We start from the raw sequence: 19,209 nt of genomic DNA, 5'->3' as shown, positions 1-19,209 counted from the left end.
ATGCACAGAAGGTCGAGTTACTGAATGCCTTCTTTGCATCAGTCCTCACTGGTAACACCAGCCCTCAGGAATCTCTAACTCAGGAGACCAGAGTAAAGGACTGCAAGACTTCTGCTTCCTCAAGGAAGATTGGGTTAGAGAATATATAGGCAGACTTGACATCCACAAGTCAATGGACTGTGGGGGGATATATCCATGAGTGCTGAGAGAGCTGGCAGACACCACAGCAAGGGTGCTCACAGGCATCTTTGAAAGGTCAGGGTGATCAGGAGAGGTGCCTGAGGACTGAAGAAATCAAGAGTCACCCCGGCCTACAAAAAGGGCAAGAAAGGAGAGCCAGGGAACTACTGGCCAGTCATCCTCACCTTAATCCTTGGAAAGGTGGTGGAGCGCCTCATTCTGGAAGGAATCTCCATCCACACGGATGACAAGAAGGGGGGTAGTCATCAAGGATTCGCTAAAAGTAAATCATGCTTGACCAACCTTGTTGACTTGTATGATGAAACAACTTCCTGAATGGATGAGGGGAGAGCAGTGCATCTTTTCTACCTTGACTTCAGCAAGACTTTGGACACTGTTTCTTGCAACATACTCATAGGCCAGCTCAGGAATTGTGGACTGGATGAGTGGACAGTGAGGTGGCCTGAGAACTGACTGAAAAGCAGATCCCAAAGGGTTTGTAAACAGTGTCACAGGCTCTAGTGGGATGCCTGTCACAAGTGGTGTCCCCCAAGTTCGTTACTGAGCACAATATTGTTTAAATAGTTCATCAGTGACTTGGCTGAAGGGGCAGGTGCCTCCTCAGCAAGTTCACTGATGAGACACAGCTGGGAGGAATGGCTGATATGCCAGAGGGCTGTGCAGCCCTTCAGAAGGACCTTGGCAGGTTGGAGAGACTAGAAGAGAGGAACCTTCTGAAATTCAGTTGTTTTTTTCTAACAGCTTTAAAGCAGACAGTTCTATATTAAAAGCAGTGTTAGGCTTCTAATTTATTTATCACTAGCTCTTTATTCTTGGAAGTCTGCAAAAATGGGGGAGAAAACCCACCACATTGTCCCTGTCTTTTTTTCCTCAGCATAATGCATCCATCTTGTATATAAGTTAATGTTTAAATGTCTGTAGCTGTAGTATTGTATTGCAGTACAGGCTCATTACATACCTACTTTTGCACTTGTTAATCAAATGCATTCTCTTTCTCAATTAGAGTCTAAATAGAAGCATCTCATATACTCTCTGGACAATATTCGTAATTTTAAGGAATATGTGTTGTCTCATTCGCTTCCTGAACTTCAGCCTTCAGTCCAAACTTATTCACTTCAACTTATTTGCATTTCCCATGCAGCAGATGCACTGACAGATTTGTTCCAGCAAATCCCTTGGCTGCCTTGTTTCACTGGGCATTTTTTTGGTACCTCTAGGTCTTTCTCTTTCATATGTCTAAAGTACTGAAGGGTTCTTACATTGTTGGCTGGTGCCAGAGCTTGTGCATTGCCCCTTATGGCTCTTTTTGGAGGATGAGAAAATTCTTTTTTGGAAAAAGTAGGATGATCCATATTTGTCTTTAGCTCATTGCATCTGAGGGATAAAAAAGAAGATCAGCATGCTCTCTTTTTAAACTACTTGTTGGGACCATGTTTTTGTTTTTCCATACATTAAAAATCCTGGAAACTTGAAAGCTTTGAGAAGCTGTTTCTCCTCTTTTCCAGAATCTTCAGTCTTATGAATTAATTTGGTGCTCACTTTAGGCTTGAAACTTGGCACTACTATTGAGTAATAAAACTACGAATTGGGGTGTAAAGGCTTGTGTTGTAACTTGTATGGAGGGAGGCAAACCTCCTGCCAAAGTCAGAAGAGTTTACACCTTGTACAGCAGAGAAACTCTGCCGTGGATCATATGCTGTGACTGCTGTGGGTCTGGAAGCACATGGTGCTGCCTGGGTACAGAGTTGCACCTCCGTGGTTCCAATTAGTTGCTAACTCCGTCCGTGACTCTTCTCCCTGCGGTTCCATAGGTGTTGCGGGTTAAGTTGCGAGCTTCTGGTTTCTGTTAAGCATCTTGTGCTCCATGCAAATTCTTTCTCTGGCAGAAGCTCAGCTGTTGCTCAGCCTACACTTGGTGCTCTGTGCCCTTAAAGGAGCCTGATTGTTTCACTTTGATTTATGCAGAAGAGTTAATCTGTGGAGATTGTCATCTGGATGTAGAAAAGGTGATTATTTCAAGGTATCAGTTGTATTTCTTGGCTAATGTGGTTGCAGGTTTCCTTTTAACAAGACAAGTTTTTAATTGACAGCTTTTAGTCATTGAAGCTAGATCATTGTGAAACATTGAAAGAGAAATAGATAATGATTTACAGTTGTGGTTTATAAGGTATGCTGGGGAGCCCAGGCGTACCTCAGAATAACTTAAAGAGGTAAATTAAATTATTTTGTTGCATTAATAAATAATGATGTTACTATCACTAATTATACTTTGCTTTACAAGGAAAATTACACGTGAACATTTTATCACATGAGCAACAGCACTATGATGAAACAACTGTGGTTTCAGGCTTTTTTTTCTATGAACTCTTGGATAGTAAAATTGGCTATGAGTTAAGCTTTGCTACTGCTTTATAATGTTCAAAACCTTAGTCTTTGATGTGATAAATGAGTCAGACTAACATTTCAAGTGGCTGAAGGAAGATGCTTTTTACTGACATAGCTGAAAACCAATTGCTCTTTTTCAATGGTATCGTATCCTTCATATTTTTGTGATCTGATTAATGACTTTTCTGCAGATTAAACAAATTTTTCTAGTTCTCCAGTAGAATGAGCATTAAATCAAAACTGCCTCTCTATGATCCTGCACAAGAAGAATTAGAGCAGCTTTCTTGCTATTCAGCTTTGTTAACAGATGGTTTTAGACAGATTAGGTAGGGAAATCCCCAAAGGATGATTTATAAATTAGTGATTGCAAACAACTCTGATTATAGTTTAGTAAGACTGTTGTGTGGTACTATGAGCCTGTGGCTTTCTGCATGGATTTATTTTATGTTTCTTTATTCATTAGAAAAGTATAACCCTTGCTAGATAGAACCTTAAAGTCTATTTTTCACTTATTGAGCTATACTGCATTTCATTAATAGCCTTATTTAAAGCTAATGGGGTAAATGAGAAGTGATATAGACTCTAGAGCCAATTTATAACTGTAACTCTATTCTAGATACTGAATTGGATTATTTCTTAGTTGTATGCCTAAAATGGTAAGATAACTCCTAACCACAAATCGCAAAAGTATTTTATGAGCAAATCCCAAAGTTCTTTCTGTCTGATATGCATAGAAAAGTAAAAAAATTGTTTCTTTTGTCTTACAGAAATATGTTTTTATTAAACAGAATGAATATAGCCATTTAGAACCACACAAATCCTATTATTCAAATAATAAAGCAAAGTTGTTCTGTAGTAGCATAATCTTTTCAGCATGGGGGTTATGATAGTATTTTTGTTAGTTTGTTTATTCATGGAGAATGTTTGCAAGCAGAAGGGTAATGCAGTGCAATGTTGCAAACACTTAACATGTAGGAGTTAGACCAGTGCATGGAGCTTTCCCTTTAATTACCAAAGATTCTGTATTGTATCTCTGTGTTTCATTTAAATATTCTTAAATTTTCCAACGGAATGAGTTTTTATTGCCCTGGAGCTCTTCAGTGGAGCAATCAAAAGAACATACAGGCACTTTAGCATTAATAAGATAATAGTTCCTGGATTATATTAAGTTTTTGTTTTGCACTCCTGTAGGTGGATAGTAGTTGGATTTGCATAGCCTTTTCCAGAGCATACTGTACTTCTCATTTAATCCCTAGAGCAAATCTGTGCTTTTCAAAATGAAATACCAGGTGTTGCTCTGAACTGAAGTGGGATGTCAAAATTCTGTTAAGGAAGTCTTCTCTGAAAGAGGCTGCAGGAACTCTTATGTCGGGAAGATATAGTGTGAGGAGGATTGAATAGCTGGTATTCATGGCAGGGAAGCCACCTGCTTATGAACTAACAAGGAACATTTTCTGCATCTTCAGGAGCCAATCCAGTTTCAATAGGAGGAATTCTGAGTTGCAGGTGAAATAAGTGTGTTGTCCCTGCTACATCCTTTATTACAATGTCTGAATTTTTAGTTCCACAACAGTGGTGGTTTTTGTTTTTGGTTGTTTTTTTTTTTTTTTTTTTTTTTTTAATAAGCAGCTCAGAGCTGGCTCAGGCCAGGCATTGTTTGCACAAGCAGTACAAGGTTAGGTGCATTAACAATAGCAAGTTAGGGGAAAAAGCCAGAACTACTGTTTGCCAGTCTCTAGTTTTGAGGTTACCTGATTATGTTAGTAAATAGAGTTATTTCTGAGAAGAGCATCTCTCTGGTGCTGAAAACATGTCTGCATCTGTTTTGACCACATCTGAAAGTACACTTTAAACAATGAACTTCCCTCTAAATTGAATTTTCTTAGGCTTAATCTTGCCCAGGCTTTCCAGGTGTGGAGTGAAAAGCAGGAATTGCTTTGTTTATAAAATCTAGCTGTTTGGGTAAGAAGATACTGAAGGGCAACAGGAGGGGAGGAAGTGTACTGCCTGGTATGCCTTGAAACCCAATTATTTGGTCTACTAGCCTGTACTCACCTTTTCTAGTGAGGTAGTTGTGCAATTCAAGCTTCAAGACAGCAGTTGAGTTAGAAAGCCAATTTTACTTCTGAACACATTTTGTAATGGTGAATGCATATTTTATATTGTCCAGTGTGCTTGTTGATGCACATATTCTATTATCAGAAGTTAAGTTGGAACTTGTTTGAAAAACTGTCTTTGCCAACTCATGTCAAGTTGCTCAAAGTTACAAATTTTGGTGCCAGCTCAGTCTGTGAACATGCATGCACCTCTTAAAAAAGGGAAGAAAGGTTGAATTTTAATTGTCTGAAAATGATGATCTTTTCCATGGTTGCTCATTGCTGTGAAAATTCTGAAGACTCCTTCTTTGGTTGAACAGTGGGGCAGTCCTCTGACTTGTACACCATGTGGGAATAAGAATAAACAAGGTACCTTTGATCATTGGTTAAACTTCACTAAGGATTTTGCAGTGAGTGGTGTTTTCCACGTGTGGAAAAAAAGAGGACAGCAGCAGTACAGGTTGATTTTTGTGTACTTTTCTGCTTCACCTCTGCAGATCAGTGGGGATCCCTGGTTTTAAGGAGTCTGTGAAAAGAGAACATTAAAAAGAAAGCATATTTTTCCTCTACAGTGGGGTACTTTAAGAATATCGGTAATTCAAATCTCTACATAATATCAAGAATCCACAGGCTGCAAAAATAGTAAGCTGTGTTCATTCCTTTTTTTTCCCCCTCTGATACTCCTTTTTACAATTAAAAAAAAATTGGATATTAATTTAATCCCGTGGGAGGAAAAAAGTCCTGAAGTTTTTAAAGTTCTTGTTGCATTGAAAAAGAAAAAAAAAAAAACAACAAAAAAACACCCAAAAAAGCCAAACAAAGAAAACCTACCACGCAAATCCCCAAACCTAAAACAGCCTACACTGGAGGAAATAAATTGGTGTCATCAAATTGCTGCACTGCATTTGAACAAGTTCATCTATATCACATTTTAGCTAATAATTTTCTCAATGCTCTTTGGTTTGGAACTTGAGGTTTAAAAGTTCCTCGGTTTTCTAGGAATGCATTCAGCACAAAGAAAGAGTATTCACTGCGGTAGTACAGTCTTGTTCTGAGTTGAATCCTTTCTTTTGATCTCTTAAGAATTCCAAGAATGTCTAACAAGTACATAGCAATGGTACTAATAATCTGAGGTGCCTATTTGAATTTGAAGTTTTCTCTTTCCTGGTGAACTTTACAAAGAGTAGATTTTAAGTGTGGATGTGAAGGAGGTGAAGAGGACTGTTTTCACCTCTTCCAGATAATATTTCTATCTGGTGATGCCATTGTGCTTGTGAGAAGTGTACAATTAGGTATTGTGGTGTTTTAAAATTTAATGTACAATTTGCAGTTGGCTAGCTGGAAATCTGGTTCTAAGTGCGTTATAGCTTGAGTTGCATTTGTTTGTTTAACTCTCATGATCTTTTCTAGGCAAGCCTCTGGAGGACTGTGGGATATAAGATATTAGGTGAGGTACTCCAGTGATCTGAGCTGGTAAGGTTTTTCTTATGGTGTTTGGCAGCTCCTGCTTGTCACTGCAGGTCATGGATTTGTTCCTCCTTCCTTTTCAAAGGTGGCTTACCAGCTTCTTAGACACCATATGTGAAAGATTGCCTGAGGCTCTGCTAAGCGTGTTAGCATTTGCCCGCAGATAAGTGAACCAGCCTGCAGGTTGTAAAAGTTGTTTATTTAATTTGCTTCCCTGAAGGTTTTTATAAAATATGTGTATAAAACCAATGAGAAGATACTTTTTAAAAGCCTCCAGGTAAAGGTGCAATGCCACAAGTCTCAATGCCACAAGTCTAAGTACTCTGTAGTCTTGGATATGCAGTGCATTTGTAGTGCTATTCTAGACACCAGTCCAGAGGGACTACGAGGAAAATTCACAAACTGGGGGTAGCTGGATTACATCACTTCATGGAAGTGGTCTCAAAAGTGTTGACTCAGCATCCTAAACGATGTCTTGAGGTCTGTGTGACTTCTGCAAGAAGGGTTGATTGTCCCTTTGCATAATAACATGTAGAAGAAACTGTTTTGGTTCAATAGTCCATAAAGCAGGTTGGAAATAATGTTTTCAGCATTAAAAAAAAAAAAAAAAGACTTCTTACACTTAACTAGTGCATTAGTAGTTAGCAGCCTTTGAAAACTTTCAAAATTGGGTTTCTGCAAAGTTTATTTACTGAATTTTTTTGCAAAATGAAATATGAATAGAAAGATATGAATTTTCTGATTCCAAAAATCCACACACTAGCTGAACTTAAAAAAAACTATTTCAGTGCTTGAAATTGTACAAAACGCTTAAGATTTCCATTAGTGCCTGGACAGGCATGTAATCTTTACAGACTTTTGTCTTCTAGGGCAGGTAAGCAGGTTGTCCTTATTCACTTCCTAATATCCCTGAGGCTGACCTTGTGATGAGACATCTGTGTGGCAGTTCTGTTTGTAGCCCTTGTGGACAGGATGTCAAATGCCAGCTGCTGCTTCTCCGCTCTGTCTGACGCATGGTTGCATTCTGTAGCAGGTGTGGGTGTTGGAACAACGTGTGCTGCTGTCTGGCTAGATGAGTCTCAAGACCTGATCCTCCTCAAGGAATGTGGAAGACCTAATGAGAGACAGTACCTAAATGTAATATTAGAAAATCTGTCTGCCCCCAAATTCAAGATGAACTAATGAAAGTACAAAATGAAAGTACAAGCAGTGTGGGAAAGGCCTTTTTGACCGAGATTTCTATGTGTTGTATCAAATGCAACTAAATTTACCTTACATCACTCTTCTTGTAGGGGTTTGTAACTTCTTTCCCAGTATGTAGTGCTATTACATTTTCTTAGCAAAGACTGTTCATTCCTGGTATTACTTTTTAAGAACCAAATTTTCTACCATTATAAAGCTAATGGAAGGTAGAAAGCATAAAATACAAAAAATGGAAGAGGAGCTTTTACTGTAAGGCAGCTAATCCTCATTGTATAGAGATAAGATCTTGAATTTTTTCTAGCAGGAATGCTGATCAATACAGAATTAAAGAAGCAGTGGCCTGGGGTTGGAAGGGACCTTAAAAGGTCATCTAGTTCCAATCTCACTCTACATCTTCCAGTAGATCAGGTTGCTCAGGGCCCCATCCAGCCCGGCCTTGAGCACTTCCAGGGATAGGACATCCACTTCTCTGGGCAACCTGTTTCAGTGCCTCAACACGCTGAGAGTAAAGATTTTTTTTTTTTCCCTAATATCTAATCTAAACATATTCTCTTTCAGTTTGAAGCCGTTCCCCCTTGTGCTGTCACTACATGCCCTTGTAATAGACCCTCTCCATCTTTCCTATAGGCTCTTGTCACACACTGGAAGGTTGCAGGGAGGTCACTCAAAGCCTTCACTTTTTCAGGGTGAATAGGAGTGTGTTGGGTTTGTGTGGCAAGGTTTGAGTACTGGGGAGGCTACAGGGATGGCTTTTGTGAGAAGCTGCCAGAAGCTTCCCCCATGTCTGACAGGGCTGATGTCAGATGGCTCCAAGATGGACCCACTGGCCAAAGCCAATGGTGGGTCCATCTTGGAGTCAGGGATGGTGGTAATCCCTCTGGGATAATGTGTTTAAGGGCAGGGAAAAGGTATTGTGCAGATGTAATTGCAGCCAGATAAGAAAGGAATGATAATATGAGGCAAACAATTCTACAGATACCAGTGTTGGTGCCCCAGTAGCAGGACTAGAGATTCCCTTGCAGCCTGTGGTGCAGACTGTGGTGAGGCAGTTGTCCCCCTGCAGCCCATGCAGGTTTACAGGGATGCAGAGATCCCTTCTTCAGCAGGTAGATATCTGAAGGAGTCTGTGGCCCTGTGGGAAGCCTGTGCTGGAGTAGCTCCTTGCAGGAACTGTGGCCTTGTGGAGATGAGCTGATGTTGGAGCAGGTTTCCTGGCAGGACTTGTGATCCCAAGGAGCACCCATGCTGGAGCAGCCTGTTCCTGAAGGACGGGAGGCTGTGGAAGGGACCCATGCTGGAGCAGTTTGTGAAGAACTGCAGCCCATGGGAAGGACCTATGTGAGAAGTTCATGGAGGACTGTCTTCCATGGGAGAGACCTCATGTTGGAGCAGGGGAAGGAAACGTCTTGCTGAGGAGGAAGCGGCAGCAGAAACAGCATGTGAGGAACTGATCAAAGCCCCCACTCTCTGTGTTAATGTGCTGCTGGGGGAAAAGAGGTAGAGAATCAGGAATAAAGGCCAGGAGGGAGGAGTAGAGGGAAGGTATTTTTAAGATGTGTTTTACTATTCACAATCCTACTCTGATTTGATTGATCATAAATTCATTTCATTTCCCCAAGCAGAGGCTATTTAGGCCATGACGGTAACTGGTGAGTGATCTCTCCCTTCCTTATCTCAGCCCACAAGCCTTTTATTATGTTTCCTCTCCCTTTTCCTACTGAGGAGGGGAATGATAGAATGGCTTTGGTGAGCACCTGGCATCCAACCCGCCATACTAGAGGCAGTAACAAATATTACTCTTGAGAGTCTAAATCATCCTGTATACAATGTGGGTACTTTCCTAACGAGAGAGGTAGGCAGGATATCTTCCAAACATGACTTGCCAGTTTAACTCTTGTGTTTGTAGCAGGGGCTGTGATATAGCTATGTTTCCTCTGGTTTTATTTATAGATGTCTATAAATACTTCCTGAAACCCAGTCTCTTTAAGTATCACTTAATTCTGTCATGCAAGACTTAATTACACTGACAATAAATAGACATTAGAATATTTTTAGCTAAGCGTGCTGTCATGATGCTTCCTGAGCATGAAGCATATAATGACTTAAATGTCAGTATCTGAAGGCCCTCAAAAAGATCTGAAAACAGCTGCTCAAAAATTGCCACAACTGAGCTTGTTTCTTTAAATATGGTCTTGATACGTACATCTTGATACATTATGGTTATATCTGTTAGTTTTGGTAAAGTTTTTGAGAAAAGGCCATTATTTTTTTTTGTAGCTTCTCAAAACAAGTGAAAAAAGAATGTAGCTGACAGATTCTTGAGGCACTCCTTAAACTGATTGTCTCAAGTCTCAGATAAACATTCCATGGAAATAGTGTGAGAGCTCTCATTAAACAGAGGGTGAGTACCATCAAAAGGACTGTTTCCTTTCCAGGACCTGATCAGTAAATCCTTAAGTAAACAGCATGTAACGTATTCCTCTTGTTCAAAGAGACTTGCAGGTAATCTTTTCAGCTGCTAACTCCTGTCCAAACATCACAGATGTTGGTGACTGGGAAATACATGATCAGAATATAACTGATTAAATATTTAGAAGGTGTTAAACTTGAGGGAGGGCTTAGATGACGTTCTTGGACTTGGCAGGTGTTTCCTTCATTTAAAAAAAATATTAAAATACGGTAATTGTTCTAGTCTGGTTCCAACTGGATGGACTGCAGGGGAAAAGCAATTTCTTGTAATCTGAAACATCTTAAAGGTTGCAGGTTTTACTAGTTCAGTTTTTTATAGGCTCTTAGGGTTTCTTTGGTTGGTTGTTGCAGAGAAAAGTCCTTGTTAAATTTCTTCTGGGTGTTTTCTCCATTTAATTTTTCTAATTTTTTATCTTTGTTTTAAACATTGGTTTAAGTAAGGGGCAAAACCTTTGCTTTTTCTTTATTTTAGAAGTCTTTTGTATTGGCCTATTAATGCTCCCTGCTGTATTTGTGTTCTGAGGCAATTGTTATTGAGTGCTGGAATGGTTAAATAATCTTTGCACTGCTTATTAGCATCACAGTTTCCTTCAGTTTGTCACTTAACGTGCTAGTGAAATTCCTCTCCTTGCTAAGTTAAGATCTTGTTCTTTTTTTAACCCTGCCTGTTAATTACAAGCTTAATTAAGTCTTGTAAAAGAATCCTAAACTGCAGTTGCCATTACCTCTGCTTTTTCAAAACTTCAGTTAACATGGAGGCTGTACCTGTCACTCTTAGCATCCGATGAGGGAATGAGAATGCATAATTCTGAAAAATCTTTCTCATTATTTGTAGAGCAGTGTTTTCTGCAGGTGGCAGGTTATGAGGAGCCCATCTTGTATCTGAACAGCTTTTCTCATGCCTTTGACATTATTACATGTGGTTTCTGTGTAACTCATATTTCTAGAACCAAACCCAGCCCTTTTTTATTTAACTGATCAATATTTCATATCTTTCTTTTATCATGACCTACCTACCTCTATTTCAGGGCTTGTTTGCTACTTAGTTTTTTATAGGAAACATCTTTTGCAAATCTGATATCAGTATAGGCTGCATTTGCTACATAATGTTGATGACACTGGAAAGAGGTGTTACATGAAGCTGTTTGCTGTGATGTTTCAAACTACTTGACCAGCTTCTGTTTTGGTTCACTCACAATGGTTGTTTTTAACTGTCAATCCATGCAGTTTTTTTTACTTATCTGAAAAAAGTTTGGAGTTCAACCAACTTTCCTCCATTCTAGTGTTAAAGATAGTTACTGTACTTGCCCTAAGTTAGCCAGTCTGAGAAGAAATTATATTACCTAGCTAAAAGTTCATTATTCCAGGAGGTATTTTCAAAGCCTCTGCTGCTCTGTATAACCATAGGTTGAGTTTAATCTTCTTATACAAGCTACTCAAGTGACTGTTTAGAGTAGGTCATAAAATCAGAGAATGGTTTGGGTTAAAGGTTTATCACTGCTGTGGGTAGGGATACCTCCCACTAGACCAGGTTGCTCAAAGCCCCAGTTTGTTCAAACTACCTGGCCTTGAACTCTTAAAATGATGGGGCTTCCATGGCCCAGGGAAATTGTTCTAGTGCCTCATCACCTTCATGGTAAAAAAATTCCCTCCTTAAGTCCAATCAGAATCTACCCTCTTGTAGTTTAAAAATGTCAACCTTTCTACTTCACTACAGGCCTTGGTAAAAAGTCTTTCCTAATCTTCTTCTAAGCCACCTTTAAATGTTAAAAGGCTGCTGTGAGGTTTCCCTGGAGCCTTCTGCAGGCTGAGCCACCCCAGCTCTCTCTGCCTGTCATCGTCAGAGGGTGCTCCATCCCTCTGACCATCTTCATGGCCCTCCTCTGGGCTGTCTTCAACAGGAGCATGTCTTTCTTCTGTTGGGGATTCCAGAGCTGTACACCCCTTTCCAGGTGGGGTCTCACCAGAGCAAAGTAGAGGGGCAAAATCCCCTCCCTCAGCCTGCTTTTGAGGCAGCTCAGGATACAAGCACATTGTTGACCCACATCCAGTTTTTCCTGCACCAGTACCCCCAAGTCATTTTCTGCTGGGCTGTTCCCAATCCATTCATCCCCCAGCCTGCATTGGTACCGTGGATTGTCCCAGCCCCAGTGTAAGACCTTGTGTTTAGCCTTGTTGAACTTCATGAGGTTAAGATGACACTGGTGATAAGACCTGTCAAAACAGCTGCTTATTCTTGCTTAACCTTGGCAGGGGGAGTGGAGGGGTTGTTTTTTGCTGCAAAAACTATGATGCCCTCTGAAGAGAGTGCAAAAGAAATGATAGAAATATAAAAGGCACTTGTGTTCCTGAGAGTGTTTTGTAAGACTTCAGTAAAGGAATTTAAGCTGTGATATCTTCATGGCTTTTATTATTTGCATACCTCTGCAGTAACATGGGAATTAAAATAAATGCCCTTGATGATTTGTAAGAGACAGTGGGATTCCTTTCACTCTGCAGTGTTATTTGCATATGCATTTTTTTTTTCAGGGTTATGCAGAACATGTTTAAACTTCTACTGGTGTAATATGCTGTGGGAGGTAAACTTGCAGCCAGTATGTAAACTTGCAGTTTGTTTTAGGACAGTGTTATTTTACATATACCTCTGAGAAGTCAATAACTGTATGAATGTAATACTAATCCAGTATGGGTTGCTATTTACTTCAAAACAAGTTGAAGAAACAAAGTTGTGACCCTGTATTCAGTTTGGTTTACTTCAGCGTTTGGACTAATGCTCTCAGTTGGCTGGCTAGCCATGCCTATTCAACAATTCACCAGCTGGCACTGTTAGATTAGCTGCTGAGAGGTATTTTTTAAATTATGTATACCTGAAGTACCTACAATGCAAGAATTCAGGAGAGTTGCGTAGTACAGTTGCTTATGCCATGAATTTCACATAGGTCTGAATTTCCATTGAAGTTGTGGTAATTGTGTGCTTTGAGGAATGTCATTCCTCATTTAAAATGAATTTGGAGATGTTCAGATGTTTACTCTCTATTAAGACTCTATTTTCATTGTAAGAAGATCTTTTTACTGGAAAGGTATCCAAGGTTCACAGGCTTTGGGGTTGAAGTTTGGTGATCCAGGAGTCTCTTACAGGGAGAGGTTTGTTGTATGAACTGTATGACCTTCCTTTAGACCCTGTGGTTTAGATGCAAATTGGAAAAGTAGGGTGTGTATAAGAAGGCAGTGGGCAGACAATATGTATTTCTGTACTGATGTTTTGTACCAGAATAAAATATTCTTACATCTCATAGCAGTTCTTCCATAGGGCAGCACTGTTCTCAGTTTTTTTGGCTTTTTTATTTTTCTTGTGTGTGCAGTGCGCTCTATGAAGTGTTGATATTTCCTATTGCAAAGAGTTTAATACTGGAAACTTGGCTAAATCAGCTCCTGGCATTCCAAACCAGCCTCAGCAAGGTGTTAAACAACACCACTCTTTTTTTTCCTCCAGAAAGGCGCTTCCGCGTAAACCTTGGGCATTGATCAAATCATGAAGCAGAACAGTTTCTGCTATGCCCTTGAATTTGTAGTGAGCATTACAGGTAGTGAGGTACAGCTTGTATGCTGCTGTCCCACCGCAGGCTTGACTGGTGGGAGAATAAGTGAATGATGATTTATGTCTTTTTGAGGAGCAGCAAAGATATCTGTGATCCATCTGATATAGCTGAGATGTTCAGACACTTAGGTAATTCAGGTAATTTTGAGATTCTCTAAACAGACATTTTTGAGCTCCTGGGGATGTGGCTTACAGTGGAGTTCTGTGGCCATTTTAAACTATGCTCCCACTGAAAGGAGCGCTCCTGCCCATCTTTCCTCAGGCTGAACTGTTTCCCTTTTGCCACCAAAAATGTTCATGAAGCTATGCAGTGAATCAGACTGGGGACCTGATTATGGAGAAAACTAAAACGAAAACAAGCATCAGCTCCGCAGCTGAGGTTTAACCCACATCAGATAAATGCATTGCAAACATGAGAGTGGGAGACAAGGACAGGCAAGACTATTTTTGTTGGGTTTTTATGCTGGATTAGGATGTTTGAAACTACAGAGTTTAATTTCTCTCCTGCTTCTCACTAGAAAAGAATTGTAGCAAAAAATGTAAAGCTTGTGTTTGTAATGCAGTTTATAGTCAGTTAATTGTGAGTTGCAGGATTGCTAATTGTTCTCATGTTTACCTGATGCCTTGGTTCAGAAGGTGCTTCTGCAATCCTGCCTTTCTCCTCGGTGAAGGGAAAGGATCTCTTTGTTTCCTCATGTTTGTTGTTTTGGACAAATCTTCAGTCTACTACAGCCAGCATGCAGCTGATCTCCAGTCCGTGTGATCCAAGAGAGAACGTATAGCATTTTGCAGTGGGCAGAAGAGCCAAGTCAGGAGTTCAAAATAGGAATGTCCTCACAAATTGTTTTACTGATAACTTGTATCAAAATAGCAACCTTTTTCTAAATTCTAGGAAACGTGTAATTGAGGATGTTTAGTTATGTGTATGGTGGATATTTTAATGAGGGAAGGGCTATGTGTGTAGTGTGAAAGGCTGTTGAGACCCAGGGCAGTTTATTGTAATACTGCGAATGGGGAGTGGAATAAAAATAAAAATCCCTCTTTTCATGTGAGATAAACTGAGCAGATGAGCAACCTTCATTACTTCATTACACTTCAATGTTTTTTTTCATTCTTTGAGAAGTTAAATGTTACGTCATGACACAGCACAAAACCGAATTTTATTAGTGAAGTACTGTAGAAATCTATTACTGAGTTCAATTCAAAACTTGCCTTTAGTACTAAAGTTAAAATGTTCTAATAAATAATTATTTTTGTTTGCAGATAACTACCCTTATTAATCATAAGGATAAACCAAAGCGCTCAGACAAGACTCTACAAGCGATCCAGCGAGTGGGCCAAGCCGTTAACCTGGCAGTCGGGAGATTTGTTACTGTGGGTGAAGCCATAGCCAACGAAAACCATGAACTGAAGGAGGAAATGAGTGTTGCTTGCATCGAGGCAAGGAGAGCAGGTATGTAGTTACTCATGAAATTGTACTTGTGCCATTTTTGGCACACTATTTTTGGTGTCAGGCATAATGTAAGAACTTTATTATTTAATTGCTTAACCTTCCTCTGCTGGTTCATTCAAGGCCTGATCTGTTACCTGATTTTGTCACTTACTTAAATTGCTGTCATCTTACGAATAGGGAATGGAATTGTGTGTTGGCTTTGATTTTTATAGGATCATTTGCCTCAAGGAATTAGCTGACTGCTCTTTTTTTATGATGTTACGACAGACAAAGAGCAGAGTGTTGGGAATACAACTTCAGAGTTTATTGCTGCCAAGTTAAAACAGTGGAGTATTTTAAGTTGTTTGAGTGTTATGCTATTGAGGTCACTGCATTCCAAATCTCAGTGTCTGAATGAAGGTCAGTGTCAACCCATATTTCATCAGGGCTCAGTAAGATGACTCACATCAGTCATCTGATGACTCCCCTCACTAGAATGAAACTCATATTGTGCTTGCCTTTTTGCTGGTTGCAAGTTTTGTTGCAAACTTGCAACAAAAGTGTGTATGAATTGAATGAATTGAATGTGAAGTGTGGGTAATTGAGTGGTCTGCTGTCACTCTCCTTCCCCCAGAAGACTCTGTTTAGGCAAATAGGGAATTGCATTCTCTGATACTTTAAGACAATGTCAGTGTCATGCTAAAAACTGGTTTCCTAGACGCTAAATACTATTCCTTGCCGAATATTTCAGTGGCCATCTGTCGCCCTGATTTTCTAGGATTTTCTAAGCCTTGTGATGTTTACATTCTTGTGGAGAACTTTCTCACACACTGTCTGTAGATATAACACATTGGTTTGCATTCCTTTATGGAGGAGGAGAGACTTGATGGACTGTTGGTTTGCCCAGTGGCATTGGAGAGGTAGCACTGTCACCCTCCAATCCACTGTCACTTTTGGAAAACTATAAATGTTGGAGTCAGGAAATAAACTTCCTTTTTGTTCTTCACCTTGGAGCAGCAGTGTGCGTCTGTGTTCTTTCGTGTTCCATAGCGACAGCCATCAGTAAATGCATATTCTTAGGTCTGCAGTCAAGGCTTCAATATGACATCTAGAAAGAGTATTCCTTTTGTTGTTAGTGCGGTGAGGTTTTGTTTTTGCTTTCAAATACTTTTGGATTATGAGAAATTGTACTCGAAGCATTCCCAGTTTGAGCAGGTGGATGAACCTGCAAGTGTGATACACATTCTGCTTGCTGTGGCTTCAGGGAAACAATCTTGAGCTTCTATTGTGAGGACAAATAAATGACCCTTCAACAACCCTTCAACATGTCTTGATTACTGCAGGATGGAACAATATTCTACTCCAGGATGTGGGTTACTGTACTTGAAACTGATCTGTTAAGTTTAAAAGGGGGCTTGGGTGGCTTTGGTTTTTATCTTTGAAATTACCTCAGAGTTCTGAAGAACTTGACTTTGCTGACCTAACTGGTGTACATCATGGTGGATCACTGTTCTGGCCTCAGACTTTGGGGATGCAGTTCATACTATTATTTGTGATTAAATGAAAAAAGAAGCTTTGAAATTGGGCATGGTGCTGTAAGAAATCCTCTGAAAATCTCTCAACAATGAATCACAATGTCTAGAAAAACGCTGCTGATGAATGATTGTTCTTGTGATTTGAAGGACTACTCTGGATAAACTTTAGACTGAAAATTCCTAGTTGCTCCAGTAAACTTGGCTGCAAACAGAAATGTCCTAATTTAAAAACATTCCATTTGTTATGTGAAGCATGTATTTTCTCTTCAGGATCCAAGTAAAATGCTGACAAGACAAAATTGCCAAAGTTCACATCGATAATCTCAGTTGCTGGAAGAGCAGTGCAGTCTGAATCTCTATTTTTTGACTTGCCAGTTATGCTGTGGTTAAGTATTTTTTTCTCCCTCTCACTGTATGCAGGAGGAGCTCAGAACCTAAAAATAGTCTGCAATGCTTTATCCCAGTAAAAGACTATAGTTCTTTTGTATTGAAAGTTTTATTTCCTGTTATGCTGTAATAGTCTAGAGGAGTGAAGATATGGCCTGTTTGCATTTCTGTCAGCCTCATGTTTACTTTGGCATGGCTCAGTTGTTCCCTGCATTTGAGATCTAACTTACGGCTTACATGGGAAATTCAGTATAGCAAACATGTTTGCTCCTGGTTATTTGTTTGATGGAGGGTTTTTTGTGCCAGTAGTATCTCTGTGGACTGTTCAGTGTTGGATAAAAGTAACATAGTCCTTTGAGTGGATTAACATCCTCTGAACTCCATTTCTGAACATGGTTACTCAAGTGTCATTTTTAATAACTTTGGTGTTCCCAAGCAAGCAAAAAAATTCCCTGGACAATTATAGCCAAGAATATTGTCCATATTAATGAACCCTATGTTCTGAGGGCATAGGCAGCAGAAAGCCTTTGCTCTTTAGGGCAGGGAATCTGGTAGAACTGTTCATACTTCTTTTTAGCCAATAAATTAGATTGTGTCTTAGGAATGGAGATTTTACAAGGCATAAAAGATTTCAACACAGAAGGGTTTAGAACATTAAACATCTCAATTTCTGAGAAGAGTAGGGAGTCTTTAAATCAATTGCATATTCTGCAGAGGCTTTGAAGGATGACAGATGTTGTATCTGTTTCTTGAGAAGGGTATAATCAGTGATTTGAAATGTTTCAGACTTGTTATGACTATTTCCTTGTAATAAACCTTGTAATTTGATTGACTCAAAATAGAATCCTAAAACACTGCAGAGGGTCATGTAGCAGATTTTGGGTAACATTATTCTTGCACTGTGTCAATGTTTACAGTGACAGTATAGTAGTGGAATTTAACTTACAGAAGCACATTTTAGATGCCCATCTGCGATTTTTTTTTTTTTTGGTCTTCTTTTTCTGTATACAAACTAGGAAAGACTGGCTAATTTAAAAGAGAAAGCACATGTCAGGAATAAGTGTCATAGCTTTTCCAGTATCCTCTGCCAGTTGACTACATAGCCCTAAAGGAAGATGTGGAGTAAAATAAAAGCAATAAATAGCTCTCTGCTGTTTTTGCTTTGGTTTTAGTACAGAGGGAGCTAAATTAAGAAGGCTGAAAAATGGAAATTTTAATGGATAAATGGAATCACAGAATAACTGAAGCTTTAAGGGTCATTTTAACTCCCAAGAACAAAGATAATGCAATTTCTTGTACACTGCTCATTTCTTACTTCTTTCTTCTGTCCTTACTTAAGAGTGTTTGACTACCTTTGCTGTGGCGAAAGTATTTTCTTACATCTTGTTCCATCACCAAACCTACTGGGGTCAGTCTGTCTGTGTTTCCATACCTGCCCCCTAGAGGTATAGATGTAGAGCCCAGGAAGCTCTGCCAGTGACCTTCTCTTCTTGAGGCAGAATAAACTTCCCCCCTTCAAGCTCTCCCCTTATGTCACTTGCTCCACTGTGTCAGCTGAGGTGTTGAGGAGCCCAGAAGTGGACATGGTACTCCAGATGGTGCCTCACAAGTGCCAAAAGGAAGGGAAGGATCATTTCTGCAACCTTCCATATGGAGTTGGCCATTATTGCTGACTCCTGTTGAACTCTTTGTTGGCCTCCCATGTCTTTCCCCATGAAGATTCCCTGTTGACATCTGATCTCAGCATGTAGGGCTGAGTGGTGTTACCCTGGCCCAGATGTGGTATTTACTGCTCTTGTTGGACTTCAGAGATTTTCTGTCAGATAATTTCTTTTCAGCCTGTTTCTCTGTCTAGCAGTCCTGCCTTCCACAGTATCACTCAACCACTTTGGTATTGTTCACACACATGCTGAGTAGTCATCCAGAGAATAGTTTTGATGACTCCTGTCAGTCCCAGAGCTACACCACTGGAAATTGACTGCCCAGTGAACTTTGTACCTGTTATCAGCATCCCCAAGCCCAACAGTCAGGTTCATTTTCTACCCACCATTTTGTTCACTTAGTCCTTATGCCTAGATGAAATTATAAGGAAACTATGGGAGATCATGGTAGAGGCTATGCTGAAGCTGAGATGCGCAGCATTCGTTACTTTCTTCTTTTAAAAACAGTGTCATCTCATCGTAGAAGGCACTCGGATCAATAAGGGGCTATTCACCTTGGCAGGTCTGTGGTGGATCTTCCTGATTGCTTTTTTCTGCTTAGTGTGGTAATGTCTTCTGAGATTATTTTAATGGTAATCCTGGAGGCTGGTGTGAGGCTGACTAGCCCACAATAACCTGATTTTTTTTCTTGTTAACCTTCTTTGACATGGATGTGACAGTTGTCTTTCTATCATTGGAAATATCACCCAGTAATCTCTCAGTCACGATAGGAGAA

The 19,209-nt window shown here is 39.9% G+C and overlaps 1 protein-coding gene across 1 annotated transcript in view; it reads left to right on the top strand.

Annotated features, from left to right (window-relative positions):
- Nucleotides 1–19,209, top strand: part of CTNNAL1 (catenin alpha like 1) — a 57,885-nt gene that overhangs the window by 6,470 nt on the left and 32,206 nt on the right. Inside the window, exon 2 of the mRNA XM_059856044.1 lies at nucleotides 14,683–14,872. Coding sequence (XP_059712027.1) covers nucleotides 14,683–14,872 — 190 coding nt within the window. The remainder of the gene's footprint in view (nucleotides 1–14,682; nucleotides 14,873–19,209) is intronic.

Source organism: Haemorhous mexicanus, chromosome 1, assembly GCF_027477595.1.
Source record: "Haemorhous mexicanus isolate bHaeMex1 chromosome 1, bHaeMex1.pri, whole genome shotgun sequence".
Taxonomy (NCBI): Eukaryota; Metazoa; Chordata; class Aves; order Passeriformes; family Fringillidae; genus Haemorhous; species Haemorhous mexicanus.
The sequence above is the reverse complement of the archived record's forward strand: the minus strand, read 5'-3'. Positions and strand labels throughout refer to the sequence as shown.